This window comes from Sinocyclocheilus anshuiensis, unplaced genomic scaffold (assembly GCF_001515605.1).
Source record: "Sinocyclocheilus anshuiensis isolate Anshui unplaced genomic scaffold, SAMN03320099.WGS_v1.1 scaffold936, whole genome shotgun sequence".
In the NCBI taxonomy this organism is placed as follows: domain Eukaryota; kingdom Metazoa; phylum Chordata; class Actinopteri; order Cypriniformes; family Cyprinidae; genus Sinocyclocheilus; species Sinocyclocheilus anshuiensis.
The window spans coordinates 466,122-489,605 of NW_015552621.1; the positions used below are offsets into that span (position 1 = coordinate 466,122).

The window sequence follows — 23,484 nt, forward strand, 5'->3', positions numbered from 1 at the left end:
TCCCTGTCTAGCATGTTCTAATCTGAACAATGTCCGAAACCTCCTATTACAACAAGCACTTCCTGTGTTTATTTTTATCTTTATGATGAATCGCTTGCTGTTTTTTGCAAATGTAAGTTCCTTTGGATAAAAGCGTATTCTAAATGAATAAATGCAAATGTACTAATTATGATAAAGTAGATAGTCATCTATACACATTGTTAATTTAAGCACACTAGAGACTCAACTCGTTTATATATTCTATTCTATTCTATTATACCATTCTAAACTATACTGTACTATATTCTATTATATTCTATTTTACCATTCTAAACTATACTATATTATATTTATTATATTATTATACCATTCTAAACTACAGTATATATATATATATATATATATATATATATATACTGTAGTTTAGAATGGTATAATAATATAATAAATATAATATAGTATAGTTTAGAATGGTAAAATAGAATATAATAGAATATAGTACAGTATAGTTTAGAATGGTATAATAGAATAGAATAGAATATATAAACGAGTTGAGTCTCTAGTGTGCTTAAATAAATCGAGCTTTTTGTGTGGGACATGAAGTTGCCTATGTACAGCACTCAAAAACAGTCACTTATAAGATTCCATTCTATTTAGGATGCTACCTTAGAAGACAGCTACCCATGTAGGAAGTACGTATCAGAGCAGCTTTCCAGGTTTTGAAAAAACGCTACCATCATTGAGACTCCAGACACTGCTCCATTCTACAGTTTCATGAGCCGTTCACCCTGAAGAGTCATGTCACCCTACTAGTTCTAAGAGCTACTACATGCACTCTTCTGCTAACCCCATCCTTTACATAATACATGCTGCTCACACCACAAAGGACCTGGTTTGAGGACGGCAACATAGAAACGACCATGTCCCATTTATCACAACCACATAACACCAACCATATCAATAAGTGCATTAAGACCCCAAATATAAATTAAAATATAAAATAAAATAAATCTGAAAAATCAGTATGGGGGTGAAGAAAAAGGATTTGCTGCTTTGGACAGAATGGTGCCAAGCTCATCAGAAATTTATATAACTGCTGAACACTGGTTTCTCTCCAAAGTCTTCATAGAGACAAGAGGGTAATGAAGCACTGTGTGACAGGGGATCATACATAAGTGTTCCTAATATCCGCGCCACATGCTTGGGAAGCCCTTCTTTTGAATCTACAGTTACAGTGACTTTAGTCTGTGTTTTTGGGGTCTGATCTCCCGCAGGACTAATGATCCATGTGAGTCACTGCTGATCCGTTACCATGACAACCCTGAAAGCCATTCAGAGATTAAAGTAGCACGTGTGTGTGTGTGTGTGTGTGCACGTGTTTTCCTGTATGGGGGTTGGTGAAGATACGAGTGGGAGAGTTTAAGACAAGTGAATGAGACATCGCAAAAAGAGTAGGAAGAGAGTGTGTTACGTGGGCATCACAGAAAGAGTGTCTTACACACACAAGCCGATGGCTTACCATCCAAACCATTGTGCTGCTCGTAGGTGCGTTTGCCCAGGATGGTGGGGGAGCCGTTGTTGAGGATGGGTGTGGATTTGATGGGCGTCAGGCTGCCCATGGAAATGGTGGCTCCTCGTGGAGGATCTGATTTGGGTGGGCAGGGGTGGGCCTCTGGAAAATGGTTTGAAAAGACATGAATAAAATGGGTTTGCTTGAAAATTTGAAAAAGATTTTGAAGGAAAGACAGCTTCACTCACCCAGATATCTAACCACTGACTCTAAAGGCTTCCTTACTGTCTGCTTTAGAGATGGAGGCTTTTTGGACATATCTGGCAACCTGATGGCACCTAAAATAAGAAATGCCATTAAAATGCTGTATTCCAATTAGGTTCATGTGGTAATTCAGTTCAGAGTCAATGACACAACATTTTATTTTTAATTCAGAAATACAAACACACACACACACACACACACACACACACACACAAAATCCATTTATTTTCTTGAATACTCATCTGATGATGAAAATGCTTTATCATATTTTGATATTTTTGGAGGCAAAAAATAAATACATAAATCAGGGTGGCACAACTGATTTAATAATGAAGACAAAAAGCCTCTTTAAAAGAATGTAGTAATGGTAGTTTACATATTTTTTTAATTATTCATGTATACATAATTTTTTTTATTAGAACTTCTTAAAAAAATAAACAATGAAGGAGTTTTGATAAAACGTATTAATACCGTGAAATAAATACAAATATTAATTTTTAAATTAATTAATTAAATATTTTTAAATTATTTAAATATTAATTAAATAAATATTGTATTAAAATATTAATAAAAAATCAATAACATTTGTTTGCTAAATCAGATTCGAATGCAGAAAATGCATTCAAATCAGTTCTGCGGTACAACCAATATACAGAAACAAGCAAGAAAAAACAACAGAAAAATTACTCAGGGCTGTGACAAGATCAATCATTTAGATACTCGTCATTGACCCACAATTTAATAATAATTAAAAAAAAAAAAAAGTAAAAAAAACGTCCCATAATTCATATATAAATTCCAAAATCGAAATACCATCAGAGCAATTTAAACTTGAAGTACCATATTCATGTCTCACAGCAGATACTCACACTCTGCTTTGATAGCGGTAGTGTTGACAGGTATGTACGGGCGTCTGGCCAAATATCTGGATCTCAACAGGTCCTGGCAGACGCATCGAGCAGCTTTTGTCAGCTGAGACGTGTGCAGGTAGAAAGCCTGTCTGGTCTTAACAGCAAACTTTGGGCTTCCGCTATGTCTCACGGGCAGACCGTGAGGACTCTGAACACAGACAGCGAGATGAAAGTCAAGCTCTGGGTGACAGCAAAATCTAAATATTGCATTTTACTTTTAGTTAAAGTCCACAAATTTCACTTTTAAACATCTTTTAAACATAAAAGAAAAACAAAGTTTCGCTCATTCAGGGCATTCATTTAACAGTCACAAAGAGACATAATAAAACAGAATTGCACAGTAAAAAAAAAAAACTAAATAAAACGACTCGGGGGAGAGAGCAAGAATTTGATGTCAAGAATTGACTCAGAGCCCTGTGGAGCATGTTTGGAGAGAATCCACTTTACACCCACCATGTTGTTGCGGTTGGGTCCAGGCCTCTCTCCATCCAGTCTGGTTGGCATCTTCAGACCTCCGTACTTTTTCCAGTAAGTCCAGCAGGAGGCACACAGTCGGCACTGCATGTTGGGCGGCCCCCATGAGTACCACTGATACGAGCTAGTGGCTACACACAAACAAAACACATCAAACTCCTTCCAACACCACTCTGCTCTACTCGCTGTAGTTTAACCTTTAACCTGAAATAATATTAAAGCTGGCATATAATAGAAAACAGGATTTATCCTCTCTTTTTTTAAATAAATAAAAGTAAAATCAGTGCTCAGCTACTTTATTGTATTCAGCCTGTACTGGTTGGGACATTATTACTTATTGTAAAACTCTCCCACTCTTTTGCTGCAAGCCCCCAGATATCAACTAAAAAACGGCGGGCCCCACAACCACCAAAGCCTGTGGGCCCAGCTCGTCCTCCTCCTCCAGTGAGAGCTCTCCGGCCGCTGCCACAACGCCAGGGCCCGAACCCTCCATCTGCTGTAGGTGAACCAAAAACAACTGATAGCAACTCTCAGTGATATGTGTCGGGTCCCCGCTATAATAGCAGCAACATTCACAAATGTTTACAGAACAGGCGGGAACCCAGTGTGGCCTGTAGTTTTCTCTATTTCTGTTTTATCACGTGATAGAAAGTCTAAGGCCTTCTCAAGCCGTACGGCTGACTCATCTAATCTGCGGCCTGTTATGCATCAAACTAATATTGCTGTTGAGACAAAATGCAATGCCATCAAATTAGCATTTTTAAACATTCGCTCACTAAAAAATAAATTATTTCTAATAATCAATGACTTAATCACAAACAACCTGGATTTTATGTTTCTAAATGAAACCTGGCTAGAAGACAGCTGCAGTGCCGCTGCTGCGTGCATGGTTTGGCATGGCAGAATGCGAGCGGCGCTTCCTTTATTTAGGGTGACCATACATGCCATTTTCCCAGGATGCGTCCTGGCCAGGATTTCTATATTGCCTAAAATATCTAGGTTTTGGCTTTGTTTCATTTAAATGCAGACTCAAAACTCATCTGTTTAGCTGTGCATTTACTGAATGAGCACTGTGCAAATGTCCGAACTGATTGCACTATATTTTATGTACAATCATTTTCTATTCTTAATGGTTTTAAATTCATTTTAAACCTCTTAAATCAATTTGTAAATCATTTTCAAAGTTTTAAATTCCTTGTTTTATTGTTGTGATTATTTTCTTTTTTCTTCATTTCTTTTATGTAAAGCACTTTGAATTACCATTGTGTATGAAATGTGCTATATAAATAAACTTGCCTTGCCTTATTACTTGCTTATTTCATGTGCATTATTCCATGAGGTTAACCAATCATAACAGATGTCATTTACACGTAGAACAGCGTTACTATAGTATTATTTTTATTTGTATTTATTGTTATTTTGAACTAGCTTTTTTATTCTTAGGTTGTTTTTTTTTTTAGTTTAAATTTTAGTAATTTTGCTGTTTCTGTCATCATTATTGTTTTTTTTTTTTTATTAATATTAACAATATTTCTATTTAACTATAATTTTTTTTTTTTTTTTTCAATTTTAGTTTTAATAATTTTAGAACTTCAACTTACAATTATTTCAGTTAGTTGCCAAGGCATAATTTTTCGTTTTATTTTATACATTTATTTTATTTTATTTGAGCTTTATTAAAATTACGGAAAACCCATTTTACACAACACAGTTTTCAACTAAAAATCGAAAACGTTTTATGCATTTTGGCCTTTCAATTACATGACAAAGGAGTTTTCGGGGTCTGATGCAAACTTTTGAAAATGGGTTTCAAAGTGCAAGTTTTTGAAAACAATACTGTTATAACTACAAAAACGTGAATTTATGAAAACAGTGACTTTGTGTGCATTCATATTACATGCTTGTGTAATATTTCTTTACAAAGTGACATCACCAAATGCTGGCCTGGCATGCATAATACAGTGTTTTTAAGTCTTTATTGCAGATCTGTGTAATGTTGTAGTTTGTACGTGGAAAAACCTTTTGGTTGTAAACGTACCCTTAGTTAACAACAACAACACTGATGTAGAATTCCTCAAGGTATAGCAGCAAAAAATTGCATGTTTAATTCTAAGTCAGGGAAAACTATACATGACGACTGCTTTTTGGCGCTTTTCCACTGCATGGCATGGATCAGCTCACTTTTGGGGGGTTTTCCACTGTGTACAGTACCTGGTTCCTCGTACTTTTTTCAGTACCACCTCGGCTGAGGTTCCAAGCGAGCCATACCGTTACCAAAATGTGACATGTAAACCCTGCTGATCACTGATTTGCCAGAGAGAATCGCCACTTCCTGCGTCATTGAACTTGCGTTGAACTTGAACTTACTGTTTCGTGGTCTGTTGAGGAGTACAGACGTTCCTCTCGTTGATAGCCGAGGAGCAGATCCAGCGAAAGCTTGAAGTTTTTCAGGAGGTCGCGGCAGTAGATGCTGCGTAACTATAACGACATGTCTATAATCCCGCCCACTCTAAAGCGGTACTAAACTGCAGTGGAAACACAAACTGAGCCGAGCCGAGCCAAGACGTGGAAAAGCGCCATTTGATGAGAAAAATCTTGACTAACATTACCAGGGGAAAAAAATGCTAAAAAAATAAAACTGTAGAATATGTGCTCTTCAAAGTGGAAGTGCATTTTTTTACCTGTACAAATACTTTGTCCTATTCCAGTTTAATGTCACCTTTAACATTTGAATTACTTAAGAGCTGGTCAAATACTCACTGAAACAGCTCTCGCATGCTCTGCCCAATCCGACCGGCTGGCCTGGTGATCCCGGAAGAGCCCCTGCTCCATTCACAAGCCCTGGCTTCACACTGTTCACGCTCAACTGGTTAGGGTTGGGCTTGTTACTGTAGAAAAAAGGCCATGACGGTTACTGGATTTCATCTGGTCAAAGTACAATCACTTAAAGCTTATGATGAAATGCCAAATCCAGGGTTGAACTTCGACCTATTGAAATACTCACTAGTTTGGGATGTAAACCTGCTTTAACTTGCTCTCAGCCTCGGCTGCTTTTAATCGTTTCTGTACGAAACAAGAGACAGTTAGTCTCAATGTGAAAACTATCTAGGTTTTCAAGTTGTACACAGAGACTTGATACAGCCGTGTTGGATTACCTGCTGAACGTATCTGTCTGTGGTCTTCCACATGTAGTAATACTCAATGATGCTGGTCAGAGACTTCCAAGGAAGCTGGAATAGAAAAATAAAAGCTGAATACTTCACTAAAATCATCAACAAAATAGCCGTTTAATTACATTTAACCCCATTTTGTAAAATGGGTAGGTTACAAGAATATGAAAATTCTGTCATAATTTACTTATCCTCATGTCTTTCCAAACTCACAGGACTTGCATTTATCTTTGAAACACAAATTAAGATATTTTTTACGAAATCTGAGAAATTTCTGCTCCTCCACTGAACATCCACGCAGTCCAAAACTTTGACGCTTATAAAGACATTGTCTCTATAAATTGAGCAGTTTAATTAAAGTCTTCAGAAGAGACATGATCAATTTACATAATGAACACATTTAAATTAGGCTTTTTTTCACATATAAACACTGATGTGAGAGATAAATATACAATGTCTTTCTAATGTGTGAAAGTTTTGGTTACATGGACTTTTAATAAATGGACAAAAAGGATGAGAGAATATTAAAAAGTACCTTTATTTGTGTTCTGAAGATGAACAAAAGTCTATGACATTTTAAAACTCGAGATCACCTCAGATCAGATCATTAAATTGAACTTGAGAAACGGATAAGTGAACGAGTCTCACACATTAAAACTGTTCAAATCACTGACTGATGCAGCTGCAGTGGCTCTTGAGGTGCAGCTCACTGCAGGTGTAGATTATGAGTGAATAATAATTACAGTTTTGGTCTGTTTCATACATAGTTTTCATATGGTTTCAGACGATTTGAAATGAGTCATACAGACTCTTTTATGGAGATTTTTTTGGTGTTTTTTGAGTTTTAGAGTTGATGCATGAAAATATTTAAACATATCAGTTGTTTTGTTCCACAGAAGGAAATCATATGGATTTAAAAAGCAACACCAAATGGGTGAGTAAATTATGAGTTTTCATTTTTGGTGAAAGGAATCTTTTTCTGAAGCAAATCTGTGTGTGATGGCAAACAGAAACCCAGCTCCATTTCCCATCCTTTGTGTCCCTGAATAAGCTGGTTCACTTCTTTAGGGTGTGCCCATTTTCCATGCCTGGCTCCTCCCTGTTTCTCTAAGTAGAGATTTCTGAAACCCCGAGCCGAAACACTCAGTGCTGCACATACACCCATCAACCACCAGATGGCAGAGTTAAACACACACTTGGCACACTCGCTGTCCCTAAACAAAGGCAGTTTATCAGTCATTACTGCCACAATTACCTTAGCATATGCTGTTCAAATCTTTTCAAAGCCACGCTATGCTGTAGTACAAATGGAAGAAATTCAGCCTGAACACCCTTCTGGGATGAACTTACAAAGTCTTGCTGGATATCAGTGAAGTCTTTGCCGTATTTCTCGAGCGCTTCCTCGAACAGGTTGGCTTCGGATGCGCTCCATTCCTCCATTTCATCCCGGCAGAGCACCGGCCCACCCTGGGGTACCAGCGCCGCAATGGCACGCGTCATGTCATAGCCGTTCTTATGCAACGTGTCCATGGCGTGAAACTGAAAATAAAAAATTTGTGATAAGAAAACATCATAAACGATGGCTCAAATTCAAGATTCGTCACCAAACAGTTTTCAGAAAATCTGAATTGCACAATCCTGCGAACAACATTGACACTAGACGAAGAAGAATTGTGTGGGCAGCATGAGAGTGTGTATGTCTATGCATGGGGATGTTGCCCTCTGGCGTCTTTCCTTCATGTTTTGTACACAATGGGCAGAGTTGGGTGGCTGGAGAGTGAAACCCGTTCTCTGATGTTCTTCTCGTACAGCCTATAGGCTGAGACTGAACACTGAGCTGGCAATAGGCCTTTCGCAATGATTACATAATCACCTAGTGGGGATTATTTGATCTAATTGTGATTATTTGAGATGATCACTGTGCACTTTAAATTCTAATCAAATTTTGCCACTCATATTATGAGTCTGAGCATCCTGACAGAAACACTAGCTCAACCAATGGCATGAGTTTGACTGACCAATGGCATCCAAGAAAGCTACGTGTAACAGCCCTTATTTTTGTAATTCTGCTTGTTGAACTGTCACACTTTAACTTTAAGTAAAATGGAAACCGGACACACTAAAGGCCCGTTCACACAAAGCACGATAACTATAAAGATAACGATAAAGATATAGTTCTAAAAATCGTTCTCAATATTAAAGAATAGCATAGTTCACACCACAACTATAACGATAACGATACAGAGGAACGATATCGTTGTGATCACTTTCAAAACTATTTTTTTTCCAGCTGATGAACGATAAAACACTGACAGCCAATCAGAATCCATCCTGCTGTAACGAGCTCAAGAATTTAAAGCGGCAGACACATGTGCGCTTAGTATAAACAGACGATATCGTTCGCTGGTGTGGACGCTAATATTGTTATCTTTATAGTTATCGTTCTTGGTGTGAACGGGGCTCAAGGCTGACGGTAAAACCAAAAATGCTAATTTTAAAGTAGCCTTTGTTTGAAATAACTATACATTTAATTAATAAAATATGACATCTAAAACACAACAATGCCTTCTACCGTATTTCTATAATTCATTAATCGTTTTTCCTTGAACTGGTGTCAATGAAATAACATTTAAAAATATTGAATAAACTTCAAAACAGCACAATTATTCATGTAATCATTCAGTCAATGTTGTTTAATACAATTTTGACTTTAAATAAACTATTACAAACTGAGTAGATGTTTTTGTTGGCTATTATGACAGAATACTAAAAACAATCTCTAAATCTTAAATTGACTTTTGGCTGATATAAACATCTGTACTTACACAACAAAGGACAAAAGGTTTATTTTCCATTTCTAAAAGGAAAGGAACATGTGAGCTGGCTCCTTTTTTTAATGTATCACACAAGATGATGGTTTAAATGGCCTTTCACTCTCTGCGCTAGTTCATGGATACAAACTGAATTTGTAATTGCATTTGAATTTTGACTGCAATATGCTTCCACACAGTCTCTTTCCCATCAATATATTGTATCATCCTTTAACAGTCATCATTTACACTAAATCTAACTAAAACTGGATCTTATCATGCACACATTGCTTCTCCAAATTAATGATTCTACTATCAGATATTAATCGTTTCTGTTCAAATTTGCAGCCTATTTTGTCTTTCACAAAAAAAAAAAAATTTTCTGCTCAAAGTTTTTAGTGTGTGATATTCTAGTTTATCTGTACAGGTTATCAGACAAAAGCTAAATAACACGAAATGACAAAGATAAGATGAGATCAGAAAAGAGGAGTATATAAAAAATGATGAAAATAATATGATGAAAAAGCATCACGGATGTTCAGGATTATGTATCGTATTAGCTAGGCTGTATTCAACATTTTAGAATAAGATGAGAAAATATATTTATTATGCCTCTTTTGACAGGATTAAATGTCATAATGTAATGTAATGTAATGAATATTATCTGGCTATAATACAACATTTGATGTTTAATTCACTATAAAGAAAAAAAATCAGTAACAACCAGTTTCAGAATTGGACAAATGATCCAAAAAGGTTTGAGTTGTTTTTTTTTTTTGCATATGTCTGCCATTAATTAGTATAAACCTGCTGAGCTTAACTACAGTGTGAAGTCTTCCAGAAGCGTGTAGAGTGTGCGAGAGTGTGAGAATGTGAGATGTGCCGTACCAGTGTGATGTCTCTGGAGGCTGCCGCAGCGCTCATGTGCAGACTGGGCTGCCGAACTGAACTGCTGCAGTCTAGAGCCCGCGCAAACGTACCCACAGACCTGCAGGGGAGGGGGGTTGGGGAAGTTTGAGAAAGAGAGGGAAAAAAATGTGAAAGAGAATGAGTGAGTGAGCGAGCAAAATATGCAGTTTGAAATAACAGGGTATAGAGTGGTACAAAAAAAATAGATAATATTTCGGAGGCATCTTCAGAATTTCATAGTTGAGGTTTTTGTTGTTTATTGTCTTTTAAACTCAGTGATATGTTCACAACAGACTGCCACACGAAAAACAGAGCAAATTTGTTCCCGCTGCAGAATCTTACCGAGCCACGACAAGGAACTGGTCGATCTGTTTCTCGGTGAGGGGGTTGCTGGGATCCCACACCACCTCCTCCAGTTTTTCCAGCTCCCGACCATCATCCTCTCCTGACAAACCAACACCCACAGATCACATTCACTACAGGACACACACTGCTTTAAAATGAGACTTTTGTTTCGCTTTCTTCCTGAAGCCAGCTTTCACCTAATGAGAACTTAATTTAGTTCTTACAATTAGTGCAAGCAGCATTAGTGGGCAACCAATATAATGACTAAGATGTTTAATTGGGTGCTATCTGGCTTTTTGAGATTATCCCAATCAGGCATTAAAGTCTGTATGAAATTGTGATCATCTTTTCATCTCTATTGTGACAGAGTACTATATCCGAGTGAAACAGCCTCTTGAATGAGAAAAAAAAATCTAGGCTGGAACTTGATTTTGTCCATCAGTAATAGGATTGTTGATGTTTGGTTTTTGATCTCTTGTGAGTGACGGGTTGCTGGGGGGGGGGGTTTATTGTCCCGCCCGGCCCAGTGCAAACGTCATTAGAGAGAAGTGACGTCATTGCGAGGGGAGGGGATGTCAATATTTTTAGTCAAGATTATAAGGGTGCATAAATTTTAAAAAATTATGTATAATGATGTAATAAAAATAAAAAAATAAGAATTATCCATTTTGAATTCATGCCATGCTTGGCCAAGTAACAAGTATTTATCCGCTTCGCCTGCTTTTTAATGGATAACATTCTTCTAATTCAGTTTATTTTGAAGTCTATTCTACATACAGTAAATGTTGTGTCAAATCATGTAAACTCGTCATAAAATGGCATTTTACTTCCATAATGTGATACATTTACAAGTGAAACTCTGTAATTGATTAGGGTGATTCATGAACAAACTGTTCCTTTGACTTGGATCTTTTCAATGAATCCGTTGATTCAGTTCACACAAACTACTCTAAATGATTTGTTCACACATTATACCAATCTAAGCTGTGTTTTCTAAAAAGCAATGGGTGGCAATGGTTTCTATTATCTACTTATGTTTATGATACTTTTGGGAAAAGCGAGCTTGGTTTCTCAATGATCTGAATAATTTGCAAAGCTTAAAAGCTCCAGTTCCTTTTCATTGTCACTGAGCAGTAATCAGCGACCAGTATATATTTAAAAATGCTTGTGTTGCATTAAATAAAGTCTTTTATTATTTAAAACAAATCCCTAAAAACCACCAATATAGAAAAGTGTTGAATAATTATGATTTTTTAAAAAGAAGTCTCGACAAGGCTTAACAAAGCTGCATTTATTTGATTAAAAACGAAGCAATATTATAATAAAAACAGTAACACTAAAACATTTGGACAATTTAGAAGTATTTAAATATATATTTTTAAATGTAATTTATTTCAAAGCTACATTTTCTGCAGCCATTACTTCAGTTTTCAGTGTCACATGATTCTTCAGAAATAATGTTAATATGCTGATTTGCTATTCAAAAAACATTACTTATTATCAATGTTGAAAACAGTTGTGCTGCTTAAGATTTTTGTTAAATGTTAATATGAGGAGAGATGAAGAGAAATACAAGATGAGAAAACAGCTTTTAAATATGTGGTGGGTTAATGGTCTCATCTGAAGAGCTCAGAGCTTTGACCATGTCTAACTCAATAAGATGAAGAGACGTCTTACCCTCTTTGAGGAGGTCAGTGATGTCAGCCTGGTACTTATTTCCCACTCTGATCTCTCCCTTATCAGCCAGCAGAGTCTTCTGCTGAGGGTCATATACCAGCGAGTAGAAAAAAGCATCCTGCAAAACCAAGAGACACCTTTTAAGGCCAAAAACATATTGCATCCAAGTACACAAATGCAAAGCTTAATTTTGTGCATCGTTGCATCAAAGACAGGAATGCACACTTGTGATGCGTTGACCAAGCTCATGCATACATGCACAGGTAAGGTATGTTCCTGGCCTTTAATATAAACACAGACAAATGAACCGGTGAAGGCCAGTGTTTGAGACATTAGAGGACTGGCTTGACTTGAGTCTCCAGTCTCCTCATTACTAAATATGAGGAGGAACATACTGGGTCAACACACTGAATTATTCATCTGGATTGGGACTCAAAACTAACTCTCATACACACACACATCAGATAAACATTTCCCTCTTGCAGACATACTGTAAACGGAGATACGAAGAGCGCAAGCAAATTCAAGCAAACAAAAGCATTTGCACATGCGTAGAAACACCTCGGCATAATGCTGTGACACTCACCTCTCTGTCTAAATAGGACTTGAGGGCTTCAGTCTCATTCAGAAGTGTAACACAGCATTTCCCCCTGAAACAAAACAACACAAAGACGCAGGTTTAGCTGTGGATTGAATCACATAGCCTTATATGCCATTAAATAGATCTGAATCGCTTCACATAGTTCACTCACAGTACTGCTGGACAGAATTTTGTGTTTGGCTGTGGTTTAGAAATGAGTATTAGAGTGAAGTAATCATACATATAGTCTGTCATTTGATATTTCATTCCATTTAAAAATGTATCACAATTTAGAATGTAAAAACTTATTCAATATTGGGAGCCAAATGTCTCAGAAACAGAAGATTCTTCCTTGATGATTGTAGTTAAACAGGTGCATTCGTTCACAGCAGCTTGTCTAACTGTCGCCAACTGAGCCTAGTTTTGCAAGTAATGATTATTTTGATTTTTTTTTTTTTCAAGTAATCTGACTGAGAGGAAAAGTATAAAAAATTGTGAAATATCATAAACAAGGTTTTATCTTCAATCAAAACAATGTGTGTTTTGTTTTGTTTTTTAAAGTACATCTCTCAAGGGTCATAATATGTATAAAGTTTGAAAAAGTCTAAATAAAAAAACCTGGTCCCCAAGATATTAAGATATTTGGTTATAATGCTTAAAATTTGCTTATAATGCTTTGATGCTTAGAATTACTTAGAAATTACAATTTTATTTGTACTTTATTTGACTAAGTTTGCATGAATTAGAACTCCTGACAGATCCCAGAGCTAAAATACACCTAGAAAACATCAAACCAACAAAGTTATATGCAAACATTAAAGCTGGTGTAAATATGAACATTGTGCATTCTGACCTCTTTCCAGTATCATATCAATATAAATTGTGGCAAAACGGCCAAGAATACCATTTTAAAAATACTACACTGCAAAAATCTTTTTCTTATTCAAAATTGTTCTTGTTTTCCAGTAAGAATATCTAAATATCCTCAAAGCAAGGTCAATTGACATCATCAGCAAAAATCAGATAAAATTTTAAGCTACTAAAATAAACTTATTTTTTCCCTTTGAATTAAGTTTATTTTTCTAGCAAACAGACTTCAAACAGACTTAATTTTTTTCCCCAAAGTAAATGTATCTTGTTTTAAGGATAATTAGATATTTTCCTTCGAAAACAAAACAAAAATGCTGAGTAAGAAATGTTTTTGGCAGTGTAGCCAAAGCCCTCACATGAGATTTGAGTAAATCCTGAATTCTAACTTAACTCTGTTGTCGTGTTTAATGCCAGTAACATTTTAATAACATTTAAAGACAATTATCTCTATTTTTAAATAAAGAGGTTTCCAAACATAATCCTTTTTTTTTTTGGTGTTCACTGCCAGTACCCTTGTCCATGTTTTTAGGTCACTGCAAATGAGTAAAACAGGAGGAAAATTCTAATCAACCATATTTTGAAACGGAGTCACTGTTTCAGTCCCTGAGAGAGATGATGCTTGCCGTCCATCTTTCATCACCGAACAACAGTGAAGAACCTGTTCATCCAGAAAGGTTTAATGTCAAGCTCACTCCACCCTTGGGTCCGACTTTCTCCGCAAACACAAAAGGTGATTTACATGTTCGCGAGTCAGACGTGACCTGGCCAGCAACTCAGGTTTGTAAGTAGGACACGAGCGGATGTGGTGGTTTAAAGGGCAACCTTATGGTGAATGGCCGCTTTCCTGAGAACAACGACTTCATGGCAACTTCCAAAACAAAAGTGGGCATGATCCTCATTAAATGGTTCTATTCACATGTGTTGAAGACTTGACGAAAAATACAAGCCCTTGAGCAAAAACAAGATTGACTCAATTTACAATTGTTCTCCGCTGAATTTGTAGCGATGAGAGAGCACCGTGAATGAACGAGAGGTTAATACTCTCCTGTGCTGGGGACTCCATTAGGCCAGAACATGAAAAAGACTGAAGGGAGCCGGTATGTGTCTGAGATGTGTGACTCACACACAGACGCTAATGAGAGAGAGTCCAGTTGGCTGTTAGAGAGAACACCGCAGAACGAAGCGAATCCTCAATATCGACAAAGCTTTTTGTAGGTTACCTGATGTGTGTCGCAGGCAGAGACTCCAGCTGTCTAGAGAGGAAAAGCTCTCTGTGTCTCAGCTGATGCTTCTGTTTCTCTGGGAGATCCACTATTTCAGGGTTCTCCATCTCCTCTTCCATTTCTCCTAAAAATCAAAGGGAAAAGATAAACAACCTTCATTTGTCCACCTTATACCCTTATTAATATTATTACAGATGTGATGCTGTATGTTGATGCTAATTGGCTGATTTTCATAGTTATATAGGCACCAGAATGTTTAAAAGTAGTAAGCATTAGGGATGCTCCGATCAGGATTTTTGCAGCCGATACGGAGTAACGATTTCTTGTCATGGTGATCGGCCGATACCGATGCCGTCCGATTCTGATGCTTCAAGCTTTATATAGGTTTCATCGGGCGCACGTGCCTGGCCCGAAGTTAACTTCCGGTCTGTGTTTGTTTATCAGTCTGGCTATGGCGCCGGCATGTTATATGTCAGATTATAAAAATACATTCTGATTATTTGCGGGTGGGTCGCGGGTAGATAAAAAATAATAAATGATGCAAATATTAACTACACTTTTTTTTTAAATACATTATTTTCATGAGGCAGACGATTTCGTGTGTGTGTGTGTTCGTTCGTCTGGCCTGATCGCGAAGTTGCAGTGACAGAAACGGTGACATTCCAGATAAAGTTTGAAAGGAGTAAAGCCTGTGTTAATGCTATTGAAAAAATACATTCTGATTATTTGCGGGTGGGTCGCGGGTAGATAAAAAATAATAAATGATGCAAATATTAACTACACTTTTTTTTTTAAATACATTATTTTCATGAGGCAGACGATTTCGTGTGTGTGTGTGTTCGTTCGTCTGGCCTGATCGCGAAGTTGCAGTGACAGAAACGGTGACATTCCAGATAAAGTTTGAAAGGAGTAAAGCCTGTGTTAATGCTATTGAGTAGGCTAATATGGCCAAAGAAGATATTTTGTTTTATTAATAAATGTTCATTTAAAAACAGCCCACGATCAGCGTAATGTTACCGTTATCCCTTACGGCTCCGATGAGATTTTGTTCCGTCCGCCACGCTGTGACAACTCACAAAAGACTATTTTTAGCTCAAACACAAGCACTGACTAGAGCGGCCGCGATCAGCTCCGGTAGCCGTGGAACTATAACGCACCGCAGATGTGTGCAGTGAGGCGCAGATCAGCTCTAACATCACTGAATCTGCTGTTAAAAATGAACCATCCATTTCATAAAATGTGATTAGCGGCCGATACCGATCTCCGGCCGATCGATCGGAGCATCCCTAGTAAGCATTTTTAATATTGGCCATAACATGAAAATTATAAATGGCATCGAAGCTACAAATCTCTTGACTCCAAGTTCTCCATGTGTCAGTTGCACCTACTGGAACATTTATCGGTTTTCAGATATTTCTGAATGATCTCACACAATATTTACTCAAAATCATTTACCTTTCATGCAATTTAAAGGTGCAGTATGTAACATTGACAGTCAGCTAGTGGTTGAAATGGGTACTATGGTTCAATTCCAAAATACTGGAGAGAGCCGTTTCTGCTGTCCCCTCCTCCTCAGACTCGACACGCACGTGGGTTGCCAGATTGAGGACCATGCAACAGGAATGAGCACAACTGACAATGGAAGGCGACGACGAGTTGATTTAGTCACATTTAATATGTTTCTGGTCAACACAGGGTGACAAAATACTATTAGGTAAATTGGCAGTGGGCAGAATCACACAGACCAAAACAAAAACAGACATTCCGACATGGAACTCACATTTCAAAGTAGAATAGCTGGCTGTAGGATTGTTTTTCAGCGAAATAAGTATGTGATGTTGTAAACTTATATTTTTACGCTTTAGTACAGTAAAAACAAAAATTGCATACAGCACCTTTAAGCTATTTTTTGTCATTTAATATCATATATGTCATGATGTAATGCAATATAGTATATAAACAATAGGCCATCCAGTCAGAACATATTCCAATTAAAACTTCAAATGAAATTTGAAAAACCAGTGTCAGTCAATCACTATTTGGCAAGCTAACAGTAATGCTAAGGGAGCATTCACACAGTGCTCGTGCATTTCATTATAGAATTTTTGCATTCCACTCCGCTGCTTTTTATGTAAAAAAAAAAAAAAAATGTTTTTGACCATTACACTTGTGTCTTTTGTGTTATAAAAATGTGGTGCTCAAGTTAAGTTCAACTTTTAAAAACTGTACTTTGAGACCTTTTTTTTCCATTTCTTTGCCCTGTGTCTTGCAGTTTTAAACACAACAATGCCTTCTGTATGAACGACCCCTAAGGCTATCACAATTACTTTTGATCATACTGAAGGTCATGGATTACAACCTAACAAAAAGTATTGCACTTCGGTGTGTAACTCACACCACACTGTTTGTCACAGACATGAATGTCGCTCCAAATCACAAGGCTTGTTGACGAGAAAAACCCATGTAAACTACATTAAAGGAGAAACCATATAAGACATATCTAGCGATCAAGATATTTTAGGCCCCTTTACCTGCAATGAACTTGTGCTTTCTGTGATCACGATCAGATCTCACTTGATCACATAAAAATCCAGGTATTAAAAAAAAAAGAAAAAAAAAGATAACCCTAAAAACTAGCAAAAACATAGCAAGTTAGCAGCACACTAAAATCCACTTAGTAATCAGAGCAATATACCTTTTTCCAAAAAGAAAAAAAAAAACATATTCAAAGTGTTTTATGGAGTTTTTGCACACTAAAGTTATGAGTTTTGAAAATTATGTGATCTAGGACAGTGGTTCGCAACTTTTTGACTGTAATTTGAAGGACAGACACTACAAGCGCTGAATGTTCATCATGGTTCTCACTCTTTTTAACCAATGATTTTAAACTGACTTCATGATTTAATGGATACAGATTTACCCGATAAAGTATTTTAGAGCTTGGCATAACTATAAAATTGTTCATCAAAATGCCTAATATTTATTCATTTATATGACTTTGAGGTCTAGAAATCACAACAAGACAGTGGGATCCCTGGTTCTTCAAAAGAAAAAAAATGAAACTGTGAATAAAATATGAATTATCTTTCTGTTTTTGTGGTTTTGTCTCATTTTAATGCTCGTTTTGCATTATTTTAATCATTTTAAGGCCACTTGGAAGTTTGCTGAGGCCCCCTGGAAGTTTGCTGAGGCCCCCTAGTGGACCCCGACCCCCTGAGTTGAGAACCAAAGATTTAGGACCTTAATACAGCGCATGCCTTTGTTTGTAAAGCCTGTAAATATATCCCTCACAGCATAATTTTGATCCACTTAATTCAATATGGTGTCTTCCTTTGACTAATATACATGTATCTATCCATCTATCCTTTTCTATTGACAGCAACTTACAACAAACAAGTAAAACCTTGGGGCATTTAAACCTATAAAGTGTAATGTCTTATATTTGGCCTCTAAATTAACAACATGATTAAACCCTTGCTGAAAAACCTGTTGTACACAACCCACTACATGCAGTCTACAAGCCTGATGAATTAAATATGATACTAAACAAAAGCATTTATGTATTTATTTAATAAATTAAAAATTTCATGTCTGGCTTCACAGGGTTAAACCTACAACATTTCTACAAGCACTACAAAGACACTAATCAGGGAATCACACCATCTTCACAGGACTGAAAAGGTCAAAGTAAGGTGCAGATGAGTTGGTGAACGTCATTCATCCAACCTAAAACTGCATCTTTTAAACCGAGACTAATCAAACACAATGTGTGCAAATGTGAAAATGACTGCAAACAACCAAAAGAGAGCAAGCGACAGACGCCTTGTCTTAATTGGGTTTACGCAAACACATTATCACCCTTCTCTTAAAAAGATTACTGGGGATGTACAGAGAAAGACGACATCTCTCTTGACAAACCCCACATATATGTGCTGTATGGAGGCAGAGTGCGACGGAGAATGATAAGTGGGAGAGTCGGGAGGGAGGGAGGGAGGGAGGGAGGGAGGAAGGGAGAGAAACCAGCGAGCGTGCTTCAATTCATTTGGAGTTTCATTAGCGAAAGAGAGAGAGACAGATGGAGAGAAACATGGAGATGAAGGGTAAGGCAGCAGAACAAAAAGAATCAAGGGATTTTCAAAAAAAAACAAAAAAAGATGTTTGTCTGAAATCAATAAGTATTCCCTCCTCTTCATCACACGCTCCAACATTCAGCACACACGTACGCCTGTCACAAGCTATCTGGTTTTATCTTGCTATGAAGAAATCTGAAACTACAGTGAACATGAGCGGGTGGTCACTTTACAAGCGCTGCACATCAGTAACTCTTCTATTACAGCTGTGTGTGGAGTATCGACAACCCCTGCTGAGATCCATGTGGAGCAAGGGATAGAGACGGACCCTGAAACAAAGAGAGTGAATGGGATAAGATGACGCAAAAAATAGAGGACAAGAGAGAGAGAGGAACAGCCCTGTGGCTATGAGCAGCCTGCCGCGACCTTGAGAGCCGTCGAGAAGAGAGGAGCTGAACTCCGTAAACTCCGGTTGTAGTTCTGAGAAAGCCAAATCATTTGGCCCTGCACTCTACCTATACTCAACAAATTACCTCTCCATTTCACCCGTCTTAACCAATTATCAATTATTGACGAATGAATCGCCTTACCAGGCGGAGGGGAATAAGAGAAGAGGAGGTGGGGCTCAGAATGGAGAACCGTTTTTATTCACAACATCTTCATTTTCGAATGACTTAATGCGTTTGGTTCCATTAGCGGTTTTTGAATGTCTGCATTCATCTGTTGATCATGAAACTCATGAAGTTTAAATGAGAAGATTTGTTGGGTTCTAATCAGAGGTTAAAGAGGACTAAAAACTAGATTTACACATTTTCTGAACAAAATGGTAATGCTTGTCCATGCAAAACTCACTATGAAGCTAGGGTGATGTGGGTGGTTCTTGACAGGTTGCTTTCTGGTCCAAGTCGAAAGAGTCCACCCTCATATGTCTATGATATTCTGGTCTCTAGATATGACTCTCTGTAAATCTATGAGATTTTTTTTAAGGTTTTATCATGTGCCAGATGATTTTTTTGTGTTGTATAAACCAAAAAAGAAATAGCACATATCTCCTCAACAAACCAAATGATTCATGTCTATAGCACAAACTGTGTGGGGGGAAAAAAATGAAGGACAAATAAACCGAGGTAGGGTTGTGAATCTACAAACTGTTCTTATCCCGTTGTACTTCAAAAAAAAAAAAAATACTGGATTTTCTTGACATTGGATTCTGTTAATTGTTCTTCAACATTTTTTTTTTTTATCCTTGCACTAATGTAGACAGAACGCTGTACTAAAACAATCTGACAGCGTTTTCTGCACCACAATTCATGAGAAAGATGAGATTGAAAACATTTCAAATGTGTTACTGCTGCTGGGGACACAGAAACACACAAAATATGTGCATTGTGCACTCTAAAAACAAATGTTTTGGCTGAACAACAACAAAAAAAATATTTTTGAGTTACGAAAAACCTCTAATTAAATTGTTCAACCAAAAAACTACAATGAGTTAGAGAACCTTAATTTGTAGCATAAACACAAATTAAGTACATTATTCAAAGGTTGTTACTAATTTGTAACATAATTGAGTCCAATTAATCTCCAACAGTTAGCATAGCAAATGGGTCAATGTAACTTATTTAGCATGTACATTTAATGAACAAGTGAAATATTAGTTGTCACTGGCATTAGCAGTCATTGCTCATATATGGTCAATGTAGTGTACTCTCATGAAGCCACCCACAACCTAACCACAAGCTGTTAAATATAACAGCATTAAACACTAAAATGTATTTTCTTTTATTAAAAACACATAAATAATAATGTCACTATACAGTCCTACGAAAAGCATGTGGGAACTAGAAATCCACTGCCAAATTTTCAAAGTTGTCAAAACAACAACAAAACATTCACTGCAACTTACATCAATTAAAGCAAAAATGTAAAGTTTCTTTTCAATTTAAAATGTCTTCCACAAGTTTAAATTACAGCACTGAGCTAATGTATTACATTAATGATCAACATTATTGTCAACAGAGCATATCAAAATAATGTTTTGATATCAAAACAAGGTTTAAATGAATACATTTGAATTTTTAACTTACTACCATGCGTTTGTTTAAGTTATAATAACAGGTCCCCTGAATTTCTTTTTAGAGTTTGTCCAATTAACAATGATTCTTCTGATTCTTTTATATACAGTATTAGCCAAAAAGACCCACAAGTTACAGTTTGAATCTAAAACCACATTCGCTAAATTCCAAGTCAATATTTTAGCAATGTCCAAATTGACATTGACATGGCATGTGAGACCTGAATCAGTATTATTACTGAATGGTTGTGCAGATTAAATCATGCAGTTAACAGATACACATTCACATTTTACCAAACCTTACCAAAATATTTTAGTTTAAATACACATACAGTATATATACTTTTAAATGCTGTTCTTTTGAACTTTCTGTTCTATCCTGAAAAAAAAGTAACATGGTTGATTTGAACATGATTGCTAAAAATTCAGCTTTGCCATCACAGCAATAAAAACTTTTAAAACCGTTATTTTAAATTTCCGTTTTATTGTATTTTTGATCAAATAAACACAGCCATGGTGAGCATAAGATAATTCTTTTTAAAAGACTTAAAAACATTAGGGCTGCACGATAAATCGCATGTGATATTTAACGCGCATCTTGTCAGTAAAGCCGTTCTCTAATCAGCGGTAAATCTCCATCACGTGCGGGCTTTCACATGGAGCAGCATTAACTACACAGAGCCGTTGTTCACTGACGAGCTGCGCAAAACATGCGCAAAATATGATCGTGGTTTTGCGCAGCTCGTCAGTGGACAACGGCTCTGTGTAGTTCATGCTGCTCAATGTGAAAGCCTGCACGTGATGGAGATTTACCGCTGATTACAGAACCGACTTTACTGATAAGATGCGCATTAAATAATCGCATGCGATTTATCGTGCAGCCCTAAAAAACATACAAATACAATAATGGCATCAGAATGATTAAAATCCTTATTACTCGCATCATTAAAAAGTTTAAGCCCATACTGATCTGTGTCATATCTGGAGGTCAGAGACTATTTTTATTCCCCCCTCACATGCACAGACACTAAATACAATAGGTACAGCCATGACTATGCTCTAAAGCCTCCATCCAAAAAGCTGTGGCCACAAATACACACATTTTTGCTTTGTATGTCCCTAGCGTTCATATAAACCCACACCACGCGCAACCTTTTTGTAGATAAGAACATGAGAGGATACAGAGATGAATTCCAGCAGCTTTTTCTGACCCTTGTTTGTTTATTTTGCCTATTTAATTCAAGAAGAGATGTAAAACACCCAAACAAAGCTCACTCTGACAGCCGTGACTCAAAGCAGTTGCGCTCGGCACCTAGAGGTCGAGCAGAAAGCACAAACAAGTGGAGCGGCTGAGGCCGACGAGTGAGGTGATTCCAGTGAGTAGTTCACAGCAGGGCCAGGTCTCTCTCTCGGCACACACGGCGCTGCCTCATGCTCTCAGGGCCCAGCGAGGCGGAGCCAGCATCACAGAGAGCAAAATATTTCATCTGTGAGTCACAGCACCCGCACGCTGCAGACTCCTCCAACGCTGGGAGTCAAGTTTACACACCACAAGCTCTGCTGGGTTATATCAAGGGTCAAAGAGCACTAGAAAGTAGATTTCTACAATTTCTGGAGAAAGTCAGTTTTACCTGCCCGTGAAGAACTTAGAAAGGAAATAAATAAAACAGAAAGATACAATTAAGAAATAAGAAAAGAAAAGAAATTAATAAAAAGAAAAAGAAAGAAAATAAAAAGAAAGAAAAAAAGAAAATACATAACAAATAAAAGGAAATAAAATTTAAATTAAAATAGAGAATAAATACAAATAAAAAGAAAAGAGAACTAAAATAAAAAGAATATATAATAAAAAGAATAAATAATTTGCCAAAAAATAATAAAAAGAGATAAAAAGATAAATAAATGAACAAATGCATGAAGGAAGCAAGGAAGGAAGGAAGGAAGGAAGGAAAGTATAAATATATGGATGAAAGAAAAAGAACAGAACTAACGGAAAAATAAAAATAACAGAATAAATGAATTACTAATAAATAAAACTGGATAAAAGGAAAGAACGAAAAATTAAATGCATGAAAGGAAAGGAGGAAGGCAGGAAGAACAAGAAAATAAAGAGAATAAATTACAATGAATGAATGAATGAATAGGCCTGTCACGATAACAACTTTTTGTTGTGCGATATATTACCCCAGATATAATTGCGATAAGCGATATTATTGTCATAAAGACCATTTTATGCCACTGAATATATAATCATAATGTAACAGCATAATAATGCAAGAAGGCCTACACACTTCCAAATGACAACAAACGTTTAATTTTTAAGAATATTTAGATCATGGAAATTAAGTATCAAAATATTAGATACCTTAAACCTGAATAAATAGTAAATAAACATTTTCTAGCAAAAAGTGCAAAGTAACAAGTAGAAAAAAAGATAAATGCAAAAAAAACTTGTATGGAGATTTTTCCATCTACAGATTTTTCCCTGACCTTCCTCCTCTGTAATTTAAGGGTGCACACTATTGCTGAAAAACACAATCACTACTTGGTAGTCAGATGTCCGTATGCACAAAGGCACAGATCCCTAAACAAGGCCATATCTGCAGATGAAACTTTTT

The 23,484-nt window shown here is 36.7% G+C and overlaps 1 protein-coding gene across 2 annotated transcripts in view; it reads right to left on the bottom strand.

The window, feature by feature from the left end:
• LOC107666257 (metastasis-associated protein MTA1-like) overlaps positions 1 to 23,484 on the bottom strand; it is a 51,812-nt gene that overhangs the window by 2,677 nt on the left and 25,651 nt on the right. For both annotated transcript variants that reach the window (XM_016457479.1, XM_016457480.1), the window contains exons 4-16: positions 14,720 to 14,846; positions 12,636 to 12,699; positions 12,050 to 12,167; positions 10,370 to 10,472; positions 10,007 to 10,106; positions 7,659 to 7,847; positions 6,294 to 6,368; positions 6,143 to 6,201; positions 5,899 to 6,026; positions 3,118 to 3,269; positions 2,623 to 2,812; positions 1,738 to 1,827; positions 1,499 to 1,651 (exon numbers count right to left, since the gene is read on the bottom strand). In XM_016457479.1, coding sequence (XP_016312965.1) covers positions 1,499 to 1,651; positions 1,738 to 1,827; positions 2,623 to 2,812; positions 3,118 to 3,269; positions 5,899 to 6,026; positions 6,143 to 6,201; positions 6,294 to 6,368; positions 7,659 to 7,847; positions 10,007 to 10,106; positions 10,370 to 10,472; positions 12,050 to 12,167; positions 12,636 to 12,699; positions 14,720 to 14,846 — 1,548 coding nt within the window. The remainder of the gene's footprint in view (positions 1 to 1,498; positions 1,652 to 1,737; positions 1,828 to 2,622; positions 2,813 to 3,117; positions 3,270 to 5,898; positions 6,027 to 6,142; positions 6,202 to 6,293; positions 6,369 to 7,658; positions 7,848 to 10,006; positions 10,107 to 10,369; positions 10,473 to 12,049; positions 12,168 to 12,635; positions 12,700 to 14,719; positions 14,847 to 23,484) is intronic.